This window comes from Microchirus variegatus (genome assembly GCF_963457635.1).
Source record: "Microchirus variegatus genome assembly, chromosome: 4".
NCBI classification, from domain to species: Eukaryota; Metazoa; Chordata; class Actinopteri; order Pleuronectiformes; family Soleidae; genus Microchirus; species Microchirus variegatus.
The window spans coordinates 17,976,586-17,993,640 of NC_139805.1; the positions used below are offsets into that span (position 1 = coordinate 17,976,586).

A 17,055-nucleotide genomic window follows, 5' to 3' on the forward strand; every position below is an offset into this window, starting at 1 on the left:
GTGTTTAAAAGATGATTCCGACTACATCAGGTTGATAAACGCGCTAAGTCACAAGTCACATTTACTGCCGACTATTTTCCCTGTGGGTGTTTACTTTATTAACTGTTGGACTTTTGAAACGGTTTGATGCACCATTTTATTTATTTTTTGAAACAGAGCAGAATGAAGTGATACTTCTATAGTGTATGTGCAAACACACTAAATGAGTCCAACCTTGTGTATATTTTTAATTTTGTCCTCGACGTGTCCACGAAGTTACATGATTTCGGACAGCAACAGGGGCACAGACATTGGAGTTAATTCAGTAGTTTGCTTAATGACACCGATAATAAATTATGCATCCACTCCTGAAACACGTCTTTGCAACGAGAGTGAAAATGTAGGTCAAACAGGTCACACAACAACTCACTTGTACATAATTACTGAATGCATAATGGTCAACTCTTGACACAAGTCTGATTAAGAAGTGCAAATATATCTGATTTTCTATTAATGATCTGTTAATTGGTCTCGTCATGCTTTGGTCAATAATCTGGGAAAGTTCGTCAGATATCCAACACATTAGTGACTAAAGCACATCGCTGTATTCTGCTTAGCCTCAAACACGTCTGTGTCGTTAGTAAACACTGGTTCAACTGAGCCCTTATGCTAACTGACAGAACACACAACAGATTTCACAAAGCCACTGGACAATCGATCAAACCACCGAACTATCTTAATTTTCTCATGAGAAAGAGAGAGAGAGAGCTGTACAGAGAGACAAACAGTTGGAGGCTCTGGTGCTGTGATTCCATCTGATCTCATGTCCACATCTAGCAGTCTTTAAAACCACATATCTTCATGTCTGTAGCATGTCTTTGCAGCAGGTTTTGACTCTGCAACAAGAGCCTGGCAGATCGTGACGCTAATTAAGTCTTCAGAATAGCAGTCGTTCACGCCTTTCCTCCTGCAGTCTGTCACAGTTCATTTTTCAATGATATTACAGGAAGTGGGTTACTGGGCACGCTTGCATGTCTATTCACATTTATAAAAGCAGATTTCTGAAGAGGTTTCCTAATCTTACCAGTTATCCCTCGTCCATTCCCCTCCGCTTCCTTTAGGACATATTTTATCGCACGCAGGCCCTTTGTAAACATTAGTCTTTAGCTCCTTTACTTGCTCATCCTAAACACCAACGCTCGGTTCATTCCATCAGTCCTTTTTCTATTTTCTTTTCTTTTTTTTTAATAAAACCTGTCCAGCAGGCCAACTAAGGAACGTATGTATATGCACACATTCACAAAAACAGCACATGCCCATGTGCACAGATGCTCAAACATGATAGACCACCATAGATTCTTTACATGAACACAGCGTTAATAGCACCCCCCTTACTAATCCAGGATACAGTGTGCATACTGTATATGTGTGTGTGTGTGTGTGCGTGTGTGCGTTTGTGTGCGTGCGCATGTCAGTTGGTCTCATAGGAGGAAAGCAGTGCAGCGTCCACAGGCTCCATGCAGGAGGGGCAGGTGAAGGACCTCATCAGCCAGTCATCTATACAGTCCATGTGGTAGATGTGCATGCAGGGCAGGAACCGGATAGGGTCTCCGTACACAAAGTCCATCATACAGATGACGCATCTGCAGAAGACACACAGAAACACAGACACACAGGTTATTATCATGGTCATTATTTCATACATAAGCCTTTTGGGTTCATATGAAGCCATTTTGAAAGGTTGTATTTTCATTCATAATAAAATGTTGGACATAAGGCTGTGCAAGTTAAACATAACATTACTCATGCTGTTAGTAGATGCGTCTTATGAGGGTTATGGACGGTCAACTATTGAGATATTTGGGAGGGGGGGGGGGGGCGCTGTTAACTTTCAGTTTGGCTTTCACCTCATTGTCTCAGGAAAAAAAGTTTAATAAAAACAAAACCCTAAGTAAACAACTGCAGATGACAGAATCAGCCTCCTGTTAACTTTGGTAAACATGGTAAACCAGGTGAGATTAAAGTTTTTGGGCGACATGACCAAAAACTTATATCAGGGTATTTTTCAACAGTCAGTTTTTATGCATGAGCATGAGTGAGTGCTCAAGTGAGGGGGATGCCCAGTTGGGTGTGTGTTTATGTGAGTGTGGTTGAACAAAGAAGGAGCTGAAGAGAAGGCGCAACAATATTGAGTGTGCCCAATGTATTGCCCAATGTATTACTAATGTTGTGGGGATGTAAAACAGTTTACACAGTCACATTATGGGAACTTGGCTTCCTTGTAGGGACAAAAAAGGTTAGGTTGAGGGTAGGGTTATGGTCAGGGTTAGGATTAGGCTAGTAGTAATTATGGTTAAATAGAGTAAGTCGCCAGGAAATGAATGTAAGTCAATGTCCCCTTGTCATGAAAAACTCACATGTACTTGTGTGTGTATATAACTGCATACATCCGGGCTGTCACAACTTTTATTTAAAGAGGGCCTGACAATGTGAAGATTTTACATACAAAACGCACTGTTTTATAAAAATGTCATTTTTTCATTGACACAATGATCATTTTTAAAAGGAAAAGTAACCAAATTTGAGCCATGCAGGAGTGACAAAACGAAAGTAAAGTGCTCATTGCTGCAATTACTACCACAGTCACGTCTTCATCATGAAAAAAAAAAAAAAAAAAAAGTTTCCAGTATGAACCGGTTTACCACTCAGCACTGGGTAAAATACTAGACATGTTAGAACGGGCCGTGATTATTTCTGATATGGAGTGTAAGGACGTCTCATACATAAATCATTGTGTGGTGCACGCCGCACAGAATCAACACTGACCGCCACAAACTGATTCTGTCATTTCTTTGTTCAGCGTGATTTAAAAACATGTATTCTGTTTTTTCTTCTCTCTCTCTCTCTCTCTCTCTCTCTCTCCTCTCTCTCTCCTCTCTCTCTCTCTCTCTCTCTCTCTCTCTCTCTCTCTCTCTCTCTCTCTCTCTCTCTCTCTCTCTCTCTCTCTCTCTCTCTCTCTCTCTCTCTCTCTCTCTCTCTCTCTCTCTCTCTCTCTCTCAAACAAACAAACAATAACTCGAAGAAGGATATACATGTTCATTTCCTCCTACAAGCAGCATCTTGGTACTTTAGAAGTTTTAGATTTGTAATAGCTAAAAAATTTTTTCTAATAGTTCCATATTTTTGTGGGCTGGTCTGTGGGAAATGCTGCAAACTGATAGTTTTTTTTTCTTTTTTCTTTTACCAGGAAATGATTTAAAATGAAAATAGATGTCATCAGAGCAATGTCCTGTAATTTAAACAATCAAGTTACCCCACCATCGTAGTCTAATTCCACCGTCACAGGACTTAAAGAGAAGAAAGTGAAACATGAAAATGACATCAAGGGCAAAGTGTCGATGAGATTTTCAAAACCCTGCTAAAACACAGACGTCCACAGTGAAGTATTATCTATCTATAAAGCAATTTGTGTCTGTCTGTGACAGGCACATTGTCAGATCGCCCTAAGACTTTGGATATGGGTTGAGCATGACCCGATGGGTTAGATTGATTTTCACATTTTTTGGAGGAATTTAAATTTTCGTTGATTTATCATGCTGCACTTTCGCTGATTTAATCACGCTACACCAGGCAGGCAGCAGCTCATCAGCAGCAGCTACGCTGTCTGGAGCAGGGAGGTGGGAGTGAAGAGGCTGTGCTCACAGTGGGTGAGAATTTTTTTTACATGGTTCAACGCAGAACATGGTGTTCTACTGAAACGACAAGGTGTCCATTCACCAATACGGCAGGTACTACTTTGCGGCTAACTTCGCAAACCTGTTTCCAAAGGTAAGCTAGCGAGGCTACGATTAGCATTAGCGTAGGGCTAACATAATGTGTTACGCTAACATAGCTAGCTGTTTTGTAGCTGTTTTCAGCTAGCTACACTGATGCTAATCAAAAACGAAAATGTGCGTTGTGCCTAATGAGGTTGCACAGGTTGTTTTATGTTAGCATTGACATTCCTTATTATGCATTACCATAACTGAAAAATCTTTTTCAGCTCCCATTATAGGAATACATACTTCCTACGGGCACTGCACTAGTTCAGTATAAAAAGATTACATCCTCTGATTATTCTGATCACCCGAAGGGCTTTCACTCACTCTCTAATCTTCTTTTCAGAGCCATCCTGCCCGAGGTCATACACGCCCTTTGGAAGGTGCTGGATGAGTCCAATGCGCTGGGCGATGCGAACCTGCTCCTCCTCTGTCAGCTGAGTGGCCAGTCTGGCTTGGCTTGGCGTCGGGTGATAAACGGGTACATGGATCTGCTCCTGCAGGAAGTCAGAAAAAGAAGTCACAATCAATCGATTGCCAGTTTTTCCAAGTACTTAAAAAAACCTCTCCTTTGTCCAGACCGTCTGCTGCTCTAACATGTCAGCATTTAGGGAAAACAAATGTAGTATTTTAGTATTAAATGAGACTCCCTCCAGTCTTAATTACCCTACTTGTATATTGTGTTAACAAAAACAGAACATGTTTTTCGAAGCACTTTCGGTGGAAGTCGAGCCAGGCTTTGATTACGGTGAAAAGTCATGTTCTGTTGGCTGAAAAAGTAATCTTAATTTTAATACTATAATATCTCCAAAGGCAGGAATTAATGTTTGTATCCCTCCTCGGTTTCATACCATAAAAAATTATTACAGCTAAAATATTAGTGATCGACTGCTGTAATCAATGATGAATTACAAGTTGACAATATTTGCTCCTTTGTTGCAGGATTATGACATCAAACAGTAGGTGGGAGTGTTTCCCCACAGCTTGGTCCATCTGCTGGTGTAGCAGCGGCACACATGGCCTCTTTATTTTACATTTACAGCCTGGTTTGGCTGAAAACTGCAAGAACAAAAAGAGAGAAAGGCATGAATTCATCACGTGTAGAGTTTAAGTGTCACGAAGGACGTACACGGACAAATCTCTGAACGCTTGTCATGAACACACTTTCATCCCAGCACCTCCTTAGTGTTTTAATCCAACACTCCTCAAACAAAGAGGGGAAAGTGAACACTGGCATGTACGGAACTTTAAAGCAGCCAACGCCTGCACATCATTTGTCATCTGTCATCACACAACACAGAAAGTCAGAGGTGTATTGAAAGTAACATCAAATAAAAAGTGAGTGAGTGACAGGGTTTCAGTATCAGACTGTATTTGCATCAATAAATAAAATCTAAATACAGCATTAAAAAAAATCCAGTACAATTTTAAGATTGTTAAAAAAAATCTAGCACACAACATTTAGACAAAGAATTCATACTGAGAATCTATTAAAAGTGCAGGGTGCAATTTATGGCTTCAACTAACGATTGTTTTCGTTATGGATTAATCTGGCGATTTTGTTCACCACTATTCAAGTACTTGATTTCTTTGTTATATGGAGCAAAGAAACCGGAAAATATTCACATTGAAGAAGCTGAATAATCAGAGAAACTTGTTTTAATTATTAAAAAACCCACTAATTGATTAAACAATGACCAAAAGTCTTTCACATTTAATTTAACAGTCGATTAATAATCGAATAATCATAAGCAGCCCAAAAGGTAATTTTTCAAGCAAGTAATGACTAAATTCAGCCTCTGAAATGTGAGTGTTGTATATGAGAGGAAACAGAAAACTAAAGACACTGTAACTGTTTGAGGGAGTAAAGAGTTATCAAGGAGATAGTTAGCTGCAGTGAGTACAAATGAAGGCTTTCAACTTAAAACAACTAACTGTAGACATGCTTTTATTTCCTGATTTTCTGATAAAATTTTTTCTCCTCTCTATTCACTCAGCTCTCTCTCAATTTGTGGTTTATGACTGTGCTTGCACCTCATCCACTTCCTTCCTTAGTCTTCCCTCTATTCTTGTACAGCCCCATACAGTCACTCCAACGGTTTCTCTGTTTCGATGAGCCCACGCTTCACGTAGACGCGTCTACGTCAAGAGCAGCCAGATCAGAGGAAGGGAAAGGAAGTACAAGCTTTTTCTTTGCGAATGAGGCCGAGTAACTAAATTCCACATTAAATTCAGTGAAAAAAATATTTATTTTTCTTTCGACAAGATTTTTGCATGTGCGTGGGTTTTCTCCAGGTTCTCTGGTTTAGTCTGGATGGGCACAAACAGACACCCTTGGAAATGATAATGCAGTTACCTGCATTATCACCTCGACTGTGCTCATTGCTCCAATGACAAAAATACCTGTGTTTATTTAACGTTTCTTAGTATTAAGACAACTTTTTGAAATTTAAACTACAGAGGAGGGAAACGGCTACCTTTTTACTCCACCACCCACGTGCCTAGTGTACCATGATATCCATTTTTAGTATGGATTACTTCTCATACGGAGTTGAAATGCTTGTATAAAAGCAGATTCTTTGGAGTATGGCTTATGCCTAAACTATTCCTAATTTGCATTAAAAATCCTGGAGGATTCACATTTTAAGCATTTTAAGCCATGAGTCAGCAGAACAGTGGCAGAGGAGGCAGTCTGCTGCTCAGCTGCCACACCCCTTTTACCCAAGTCAGGAGGATAAAGATGCAGCAAGGCAGGGATACAAGCTACAGACAGTCTAAAAGCAGGTCAGAATGGTGAACAGACAGTGGTCAGAAGTGTTATGATCATATGCCATCTCCCTGCTTTCATACTGTGTCAGCTGGGTTTGCGACAACTGTTTGTTAAAGTGACCTCAGACTGACCAGAACGACCACAGTCATAGAGATGGAGTGTGAGGCACAGAGAGAGAGAGAGAGGACGCAGGGGTTAAAGGGCAACTAGCGGGGCATGGAGGTTGCAGGGCGGTGCATTGCCGAGCTCAAGTACAGAGCTCGGTTTCTTCTGCCAAGCACGCTGTCGGCTACTGACCCTGGCACACGGCAGCAGCACAGACTGTCAGCCTGCCAGGCCAGGGCTACTCAAGGGGAGAGGGGAGGGAGTGGAAGATCAGACGCAGGAATGAGAGCAGAGATACAAATGGAGAAAGTGAAAGAAAGACAAATAGTAGGAGTGGGGAGGCATTTCACCTCTGTCTTCAATCATCCAACACTAATTGATTGAACTTCAGGGGAAAGAGGAGTGGGAAAATGAAATATGGAGGCACTCTCTGCCCACAAGTTCAATAGCAGCCTCGATTCTCCCCACAGCCTGATGCCTGTTATTTATGAGAACTGACCACGTGGTCCTGAGAAGGAGAGTCAGTGAGTTAGAGCCACACAGATTTTCCCCTTTCATAAGTAACATTACTTGTTCAGCGTTTATCCATGCAAGGTGCTGGTTTTTAACATTCACACACAGGATCTGCCATTCCTAGTAGTAGTAGTACCCTGGATGTTGCCATTTTTCTCACTTTTATTTTCTTCTTCTTCTTGTATACAATGGCTTCTATTATTTCTAGGTCAAAGCCCAGGGGTGGGTAGTATGAGCATGCACAGAGCGTGTAGGCGAATTTGAGTCTGAGTGAGTGTAAACATGAAGAAGTAATTCAACTCCCAACCACATCATCTGGGTGTGTTCGTCCATCTTCGACAGTTTCAGCTGGACCAACATGTTCACATGTATTTTAAGAAGCCGGTTTAAGTCGGACTAACTTCATGTAAATGTACTGAGTGACTACTGGATGTTTGGAGACTCCTCCTTCACTTCTTCACATTTGTGAATTCCCGAACAATCACACAATTGACTTCTCATACCACTTCCACTACAAAGCCCACTTCTTGTGCATGCCGACTACAGCCTTCAGACTAACTGAATGAGGAAATGACTAGCATGTGATTCATGCAACGTTTTTAGCCTGGAGATTAAATTGAATTGTCTGTATACTAAATGATAGAATTTTGGTTGGTTTTGTCTCACCAAAGGGAAACACTGACAGATTCGGGTTGTCCTTTGAGTCTACTGTTTTATACAAATTACTGTAGATTGTGCCCATTTTGTGTCCGTCTACTTCAGATCGACCTAAGATTTTTATCTTATCTAAATTAAAAGGTCATTTTAATTTTCGCTGATTTATCACGCTACACCAGGCAAGGGGACCGTCAGGATTAATATGTGTTTGTTGTACAGACGTCGTGTACAAGCTCATAACTTTAAGGACTGATGAGGATTTTACTGAGACAAAACATAGTTTTACCGTGAGTGGGTGTTAGGGTTGGGGTTCTACATGTCGGGAATAGCCTACTGCTTTCTTCATATTGGTGAAATATCCTGCGATATTGTAGAAAATAGCCTACTGGTAACAAACAATGTTTGTTAATGTATTATGCGTGTTATAGCCTAACCCGACAGTTTACCTTAGTCCAAATAGCTCGACAGTTGAAGATTTTTTAATTAAACTAAGTAGGACGTGTATCGCAGCACTTCACTGTTTCCAAGGGGACAAGTTTCAGAGGAGCTCCACCCCATGTCTAATTGTATGGATAAGTGCATAGGCCTCACTGTAGGATTACATACTTCCTACGGGCACTGCATTAGTTTAAGTTTAATCTCACCTTATGAGAGAGTGAGTCACCTTGTATTTAAAATGAAAATACAGTATATTATATGCAAGAATGTAATCCGTCTCATGCTTGTGTGGTCTGGGGACATGACTGCTTTGTTCCTTCTTGACCCATGACATAAGCGTTTATAAAATTAGTCCTGAGCTGGCAGACTGCTGAGGCAGGAAAACAATGTGAGCCACAGCTGCCGTCTGTGCTGACATGACACCGACATACCAGAGCAGCCACATCATTTCAGAGCTAATGTGTGTGTGTGGAAAAGAGCCTGCAGACACACCGTAGGATGACTGGACATTTCTCTTATGACCTAATTGCTTTTTTGAAAAAATCTATCCTCAAACACACCCAGTGGAAAAGGTGAAATGTCTACTTGCCAAATGCGGCTGTACCTTGTGTGCAACCTTAGCACATACTGGAAACATGAGGCGTTTGTAGGAACTGAAATCTAAGCTCTCTGGACGCCGAGTAACGAAACCTCTGAACAAGACCTGTCGTCACCTGCACACATTTCAGACAGAGATCACACAAAGCCTTCCTAGTGGTGCTTGAACATAATAACATCTGAAGAGGAAAATGTACTTTTTAAAAAAGTACATTATTCAACGTAACCAGCAGCCATAAGCTAAGTAGTATATAGTAGTATATGTATTCAATTTAAGCTAATTGAACCTAAGACATATCGACCAATAATAATAGTCTTTACCATATATATATATATATATATATAAAGAGACTCTTAAAGGTCCAGTGTATTAAGCTGCTTTTCCACTACATGGTCCCGGCACAACTCAACTCGCCTTGGCACAGCATTTTCTTTTTTGCTTTTCCATTAGTGATCAGTATCTGGGACCTGGTACTTTCTTTAGTACCTGCTCAGGCGAGGTTCCTAGCAGGCTGAGCCGATACTCTGCATGACGTTGTCAGACTGCCAGCCACTGATTTGGAGTTGTGATTGTCTGCGAAATTATGTCTTCTTCAGATAAGCATATAGGTCACGAATGCAGGACAAGCTGTGCTCACAGCGCCCTCTGCAAAATGTGAAAATAAACGTACAAAAGTGAGACATACGCCATACATTAAAAGCGGTTATGAAAAGCTGGTTTTGAGTTGTGTTTTAAATATTGGAAGTACAGTTATGGATGTCCTCTTCCAAAGGAGAGAGGCAGTTTGGAATAGAGTCTGAACTTTCCCATACGATGTTCAAACAGACATCAGAATTTCAGATAAAAGGTGACAGCTAATAGTGACGAGTTGTTTTTTATCGTTTCAATAATCAATGACTAGCCAACTATCAAAATAAGCAAGTAGATGTAGCCTTAATAAATATACAGGCTCACTCATGGGTAATAAAAAAACATTAACTCATACATTCAGGTGATTGTACACTTGTAATAAGCTTAATTTCAAGTAAAAAATGTTTCCCAACATTTTACACACTTGACCTTTAACGTCTTTCACGTTCACTAATAATGATAAAACCCTCTTGGCACTTTTGATCAGTCAGAGGAAGATAAGAGTTCAACTGTGTGAACCAGACACCTGTAGTGAGCACTCAAGAGCAACATCCACCCCTCCCCCACCCTCAATGTGTCCGTTACTATTAGGACATGTGTTTCTAATAGGAAAGGTGAGGATGAATATGAATGCACAGACAACAGTGGCAAACATTTCTAAATGTGATTTTGAGAATACCTCTGAAGAGAAAATACAACAATACAGTTCCTGTTCTTACGATGATAGGAAAACCCTTCTGACCGCTAATTACACACAAACATCAAAATAAACATACCATTTTATTTGACTAAGCTGGCTGAGCACAAAGCAAAAGCACTGACTGCAAACCTTCACATCTTGACTGCAATGCAGTTGGTTGACAGACTAATATGATCGTCATCTGGTGTTTACCCCCTGGCCTACTAAACCCATGGAGGCTTGGTCTCATTTTGGAATACAGAAGCAGTTGCTTCTTCTCTTTTTTATTTCTTTAACAATGTAGGCCTCTTTTTTTCACGCTTAAGTAACATTAACAAAAGACACAGGAAAGTGGATTAAGAAAGACCAAGATCAGCTATGCGCAAACTCACATGACCACTGTGAGTCTTTCAAAGTCAATGCCGACCAAAAATGTAACAGCAGCATGAGAGTATTTGTGTCAAACTAAACGGGACCAAACACACACCCCCTCCCACGACCTCCCAAAGCCCAGTCCCACAGCGATGAGTCAGCACTCGTTTCACCAGCTGCTTTCCAAATCGCCACACAACCTGCTGAAAGCAGCACATACTGTAACACACAAATCTACACACACAAGCAAAAAAACACAAAGGTACCCCCCTCACAGGTTTACAGTCCTCCACCAAATTTCCCCCCCTAGACTTCTAATGTGGACTGCACATCCGACACATTAACATAATTCCATCATATTAATTTCACAAGAAATGGAATTTGACAAATAAATTACATATATTTTAGTTTATACATAAATTAGACAGCACATGAGAAATATGAGGTGAAACTCCTGAAAGTCGTATATATGTATGACTATATTCTTTACAATGTAATTGTGTCACGGAGTAAAGCCAGACAGCGGATACACCCAGCCAGATGCTGGAAACCACCCTCTGATTCACCGCAGACTGTGGCATCCCAAGAACCCCTCAGTGCAGTGTACAATACAAGGTGGAATGTAATGTGGGTGGAGGATCAATATGGGAGGAGCTCATTGTTGAGCTCAGCAAACATCACAAATTAACTTCACTTAAGGGTAAAATACTGCTACAGGACAATAGCTATAGAGGAATTGATTCATTATAAGAAGTGTGTCAGCCACTACTACGTCTAACACATCATGCCCCAGTTAGTATTGGTATTTCACCACAGACCAAAACAATGGAAGGTGGGTACCAGCTGGTACCATATCAAGTGCTATTTTAAGTCAATCTACTTTCCAATTTCAAAAATATTGAATTACTTAAGTAGAAACTTATTCTCCTCACCAGTCCAAAAATGTACAAGTCTGGACTTCACCCAAGTTAGTTACAAGTCTTCATGTATTTAAAAGTCAGTTTTAGTCAGACTAACAAAATAGAGGTACCAGTTGGGCCGACTAATCAGGAAAGGTATTTGCCTTTTTTATTATTATTAAATAGGTCAAAATGATTTAATTAATGGCAAATTATTTTTTAAAAAGTAGACATTTTGTTCTCATAACAAAGAAACTCAGAAACTGAAATATAAAGCAGGACAATCTCTAAACAATATCTGCGGACATTAGCGATCAGGACAGTCTCATTTGCCTCCTCCCTAGTGTCTCACAGTTAGTCAGGGATAAGTTGCAAGGTTTTCCAGTGAGACTGGGGCACATGTTGCGAGTTAGCTTATTCGTTTTTACAGCGATGATTAATTATGCCGCCAGATGAGTCATTAGAGGTGTGAATGTGACCACTAATGGTTGTTTGCCTCCATATGTTGGTGTTGTGATCAACGTTGGATGCATGTATGAATCGATAAAGTCAATCCCATGCAATGTCCAAATAAATCCTCAGCTACAGACTATGTGATATATCTCCATCATTCCATTAATATAACTTAATAATAATTTTAAATGATGTAATGTTAATTATTATGACTTATTTATATTTGTTTTCCTTCCATATGCAGTAATGGCTTGGAGAAAATAAATAAATAAGAATACCAAGGTAGAATTACCAACCTTCAGTATTAATTTTCTGTAACTTGACCACAGCTGGAGCTTATTGTCTTTGTTTTGGATTACACTGTAGCGACTCCCTGATATGAAGGACAGAGATGCAGTCACAGTAAGCATCCTGGCATTGACCCAGCATGACCCAGCTCCATAGTGATAGCTTTAATGAACACTCTCAGGTTCAATCAAAACATATAGCGGAGTGCTTAGCGCCACGTCGCTCCCAAAACTGTGAAGCCAAACTGGAAGCACATAAAAAAGGTGTGCAGTGGTCTCAGACTGGTGAAGGTGCTGATTAGTGTGGTCACCAGGGAGAAAAGCTCTGGCAAGTCTAAAAGAGCTCTTTATAAACAGGCGTTAACCAGTTAGTTAACCATGTTGTGCTGCAACACAAAGGAACTATTATTAACATTTGCTTCATTTATTATTCCGTATCGCCTCTATGAGACTAAAAAATGGCTGCTTTGACCTAATTACACACCGCTGTATCCCAACTATGACAGATTTGTAGCAATCTAGACATGGATTCATGTCGAGGACCAAGTCTGCTCAGGTATTTGACTGACTAATGACGTGGCCCACCATGCTAATAAATAACAATGTATGTTTATTTGTTACGTCATTTAAAAAATTAGGTAAAAAAATCGGTACTTGGTGTCTCAAATGTGATGTAATATTGTCCAGCGAAATATTGTGATATTTCACTGTATCGACCTCCCATCACCCCTAGCCCTGAGATTACGTCTGGTTTCACATTAATTTAAAAGCATCAGTATCTTAAATCTACAGATAAGGCTTGGCTTAACCTAGTAACAAGCAAACTCGCTGCCAGGACCTTGCATAACACATACCAGCGGCCTCATAAACACACAGCGAGAGCCATAACACCATGAATTATATTTACAGTTACAACATGACATGGTCTGTTTGTGTGTGGTCTCATCGAGGAAATAAGGACACCAGACAAAGTTTCTGCCCTGGATGAGATCAGTCAGGGAAGCACCTGAGAAAACAACATCACTCCCTTTTTGATAGAGAATTGTAAGCAATGACAGTTTATGTTTTTAAAATGATCCCCAATGATTAAGGGCACCTTCTTCTGATTTGGTTTTCATTCTCCGAATATTTCTGTACTCAGTAATCGAGCCGTGATACTTTGAAATCAATTCTGTTCAGTGCCAGCAGCCAGTTAAAAGTGTGCATACTAGTACTGATGGAAATACACGCATGGACCAGTTTTTCAGAGTCAGACTAGGAAAGGAACTTCTTTGTTTTGGAAATGTTTTGAGTTACAGCAAGCAGTTTTAGTAAAAGTGGTGACGTGACAATGGAAGTTGAGATTTTCATGAACGATAACAACCGGATGTCAAACAATTTCACTGTGTATAACAGGACAAACATTTTATAATGTCTGGAGGGAAATGCCAGGCACAATAAGGACCTACGGATATAACAAAGAGGATTAGTGTCAAAGCCATGAAGGGATGAGGTCAATGGACTGGATTGCTGGCCAAAGGTGATGCTGGATCTGTAAACAGCTGATGTTTGTTGTAACTAGACATGGGACGAATAGGGAAAGAAATGCAATGTCATGAATCACAATTATCCTGACCAAAAAAACTGAGATTCACAAACGTACAGTTATAATCACAAAACATATACTGTGTACTTTTTGGGTTTGTTATATGAAAATGGGTGGAGCCATCTGTTAGTTAGTGCTCATCCAGGAACACTCTCTAAAACTGACAACTGTCAAAGACTTTATTGATACAACGGAAGGATTATTCACATTTGCATCATATATTATTATTCCATATCTACTCCACTGTATCCCAAACATGACATATTTGTAGCAACATAAACATGGATTCACATCTGCTCAGGTATTTGACTGACAAATAAGAACTTCGAAGTGCCTTGTCTCTATGATGTCACTGAGAGATTTTCAGTTTTCATGTGCAGACCAGCACAAAATATTTGTTGTAGATGGTTTGCACTGAATGTGCTTGGTTACAGTTCGCTGAATCCAAATGTCAGAGCCATGTCATGCTCTGGTTCTCATTTAGTTGTCATCCTTGAGCATTCTCTAAAGACAGACAACTGTCTGTGTTTGTGAAAAATCGTCTAAAATGTGATATTTGCTAATCATGTTGCATCAAACAGTGTTATTGATTTGAAATCAAATAAATGCTCACCCCTATTACTATCACAAAATCGCAATACATATCTTACCTGGACTTGTTTATCGCGATGTCATATCGTTACATGTAGATATAAATAGAGTCGTGGTGGTCAGTGGTCACAGACTGCTGCCGTTAACAGTTGGTTAAAGTTACCTGGTAGGGGGGTGGTGGTTCCTGGTCTGGGTCAGCACCGTCTCCGTAGCTGGCCCGGTCTGACTGAGATTCATGTAGCAAAGAAATATCATCCGAGGTCGGAGACTTCAGACAGTTTCCCATCTCCTTCCTCTTCGGTCAAACTATCCCCCTCTTTCTCGCTCTTCTGTCGCTTCACCTGCAGCGGATTTCACGGTCCACTTTTCGGATAATGTCAGTAACCGAGAAGGCGTCGAGGATGTGTTTTCATTTCCACACACCGCCGATGATGAATCTCCTCTCCCTGACGACGGGAGGGCAGCTCGACTCAACAACAACAAGACATCCCTCACCTAGCAGCTAGCCACACAAAGAGCTAGCCTGCTAACGCAAGCTAGCACTCGCAGGGGAGCATCTAACACTCGTGTAGCAAAATGGAAAATAACACAACTGAAACTAACTTGCAAGGTTTTCAGTCCACGGGGACAGCCAATCGAGGAAAATGTCTATATGTCTTCAGAAATGACAAAAGAAGCCGTAGACTGTACACTCCTCTTCTTCTTCTTCTACTGCTGCTGCTGTCAGGGACTTTCCAGCTGCCCAACAACGACAAAAGCTAATAACGTAGCAATACCTAGCCCCCGCCCCCACCAGACAGCTACACAGCTTTCATGAGGTCCGGGATCCTCCGACCAACAGCCAATCAGATTCGTGATCACGTTATCCTTCTGCTAAAACATAAACATAGAGATAAAATCGATAAATCGAGGCTGTGAATTGTAATTTTTGACCAGTTTAGCTATTTCCAGCGCTGGCCTACAAACAGTACACGACCAATTACTCTTTTTTCTTGTCGATTGGTTCAAATGTCATTCTTGTTTTTGTCAATGTAATGTTCTGTCTGTGGTGAAGATTGTCCTCTCTGGCTGCCATTGGCTTTCCTATCAACCGTATATGATGACTTCATTTCCTGTGAATGAGACCACGTTTGTATGCAACACGTCTCTGATGTCCTGGGAATAATGTCACTTTGAAAGGTAAACATAGGATGTGATCTAAAAGCAGGTTATTATTTACTGCAAGTGTGCACAGGACACTGCGAAAATGTCATGTCATGATTATCCTCAACAAAATGATATAATAATAATAATCGTCAAAAATGCTTTAAAATCTTTAAAGTATACATTACATTATAATAGCATTGGTGCCTACACTCCAGATTCCTCCTTCATTTGGTCTGTATCTGTAAGCTTTTAGAAGATGTTCACAAATATGTATATTCATATTTATTTCATATAACATTTGTACTTCTTCTGGATGTTGGAAGAAATGCACATGAATCTCCATATGTGTAAACATCTTCTTGCTTACAGATATGGTGGAAACATGTAAATGTTACTATTCTTAGAGCGGAAATGGATCGAGCTCATAACTGAAGGGTCCCTGGTTCAAAACCCAGAAAGGGTTTAAATGCAGAGGTCAAATTCACTCTCACTGGTGTGTGTATTTATGTAAACGATACTAATTCTAAAAAAAAAAGCATAATGTTACACAAACAGGTTATTAAGGTTACATATATATTAGTGGACACGTAAAAAACAAGAATCTTAAATAGGATCATTATAAATCATGAGATCATGATGACTCCTATGACTGTGAGTTTGCAAGCAAAATAGCAAGTCACACATGAAATATTAACCATGTTCCCCATTCCCCCATAAAAAAATTATTTTAGTGCTTCTGTATGTTGTGCACAAATAACAAAAAAAGACATGACAACAAAATGGAGATATGTTTTTTTTTAGTTGCTTACTATCATTTAATGTTAAATTACAATAGAAACATCCAGTATGTACAGGAATGTCACTCTGCTCAGTAGTAGCTGTACCCAGTGTAATTTGCTGATTGTCAGCATCTTTCCCAGTAAATTTGGTTAATATCTTTTTTGGGTAAAGGGAGAAAAACTGAAAAACTTTCAGAAAAACTGAATTAATAACTGGAAAACAAACAATGATTTATCATTTGAATATTACAGAGACGACTGTTGTCATAACTGTGAAAAGATTACACGTCCTCCACCATTAAAAGTATAGAAACTGATGCCCATTCACTCTCTTGAATCCCACATGTTACTCTACTCATGGATAAATCAGCAGTTCTCTCTCATCACAAGTAGTTGTTCGTATACAGATTATTATTATTATTATTATTATTATTTGACACAGGATTGTGGTTATAACGTTCAAGTTTTCTAGCATGACAGATACATGAGCAGCAGATGATGTTCACAAAGCAGGAAGACTGTGGTCGTTTGCCATCCAGAGCGTCTTCAGTCTTCACCCACTAAGGATGCAACAGGCAGACAAGCATGCAGTCCTTCGCTGCTCGCTGTGAATGGCCTATTTGTTCAAGCTCAAGTACTGCTGGAGCCCGTCCCACACACCAGGAGGAGAAAAGGAGGAAGTCTGCCTTTCTAAAAGACACATTCATCTGTCCTCTCAAAACAGGACAATATGTGTACAAGTTGACATTTTACAGA

The 17,055-nt window shown here is 40.1% G+C and overlaps 1 protein-coding gene across 1 annotated transcript; it reads right to left on the bottom strand.

Moving 5' to 3' along the window:
* Positions 1–221: 221 nt before the first annotated feature.
* rnf11b (ring finger protein 11b) lies at positions 222–15,224 on the bottom strand. Its single transcript, XM_083887524.1, has 3 exons — positions 14,538–15,224; positions 4,125–4,294; positions 222–1,622 (listed from the first exon to the last, which is right to left on the bottom strand). Exons 1-3 carry the CDS (start codon positions 14,658–14,660, stop codon positions 1,451–1,453), a joined length of 465 nt encoding a protein of 154 aa, XP_083743650.1. The 5' UTR covers positions 14,661–15,224; the 3' UTR covers positions 222–1,450.
* Positions 15,225–17,055: the final 1,831 nt, after the last annotated feature.

What these genes read in the sequence shown, in the direction of transcription:
- rnf11b (XM_083887524.1), bottom strand. Translation starts at nt 14,660, where the DNA reads ATGGGAAACTGTCTGAAGTCTCCGACCTCGGATGATATTTCTTTGCTA. An exon ending in AACCACCACCCCCCTACCAG is followed by an intron (nt 4,295 to 14,537) that starts GTAACTTTAACC and finishes GACTTCCTGCAG; the next exon opens with GAGCAGATCCATGTACCCGT. An exon ending in TCTGAAAAGAAGATTAGAGA is followed by an intron (nt 1,623 to 4,124) that starts GTGAGTGAAAGC and finishes TGTCTTCTGCAG; the next exon opens with ATGCGTCATCTGTATGATGG.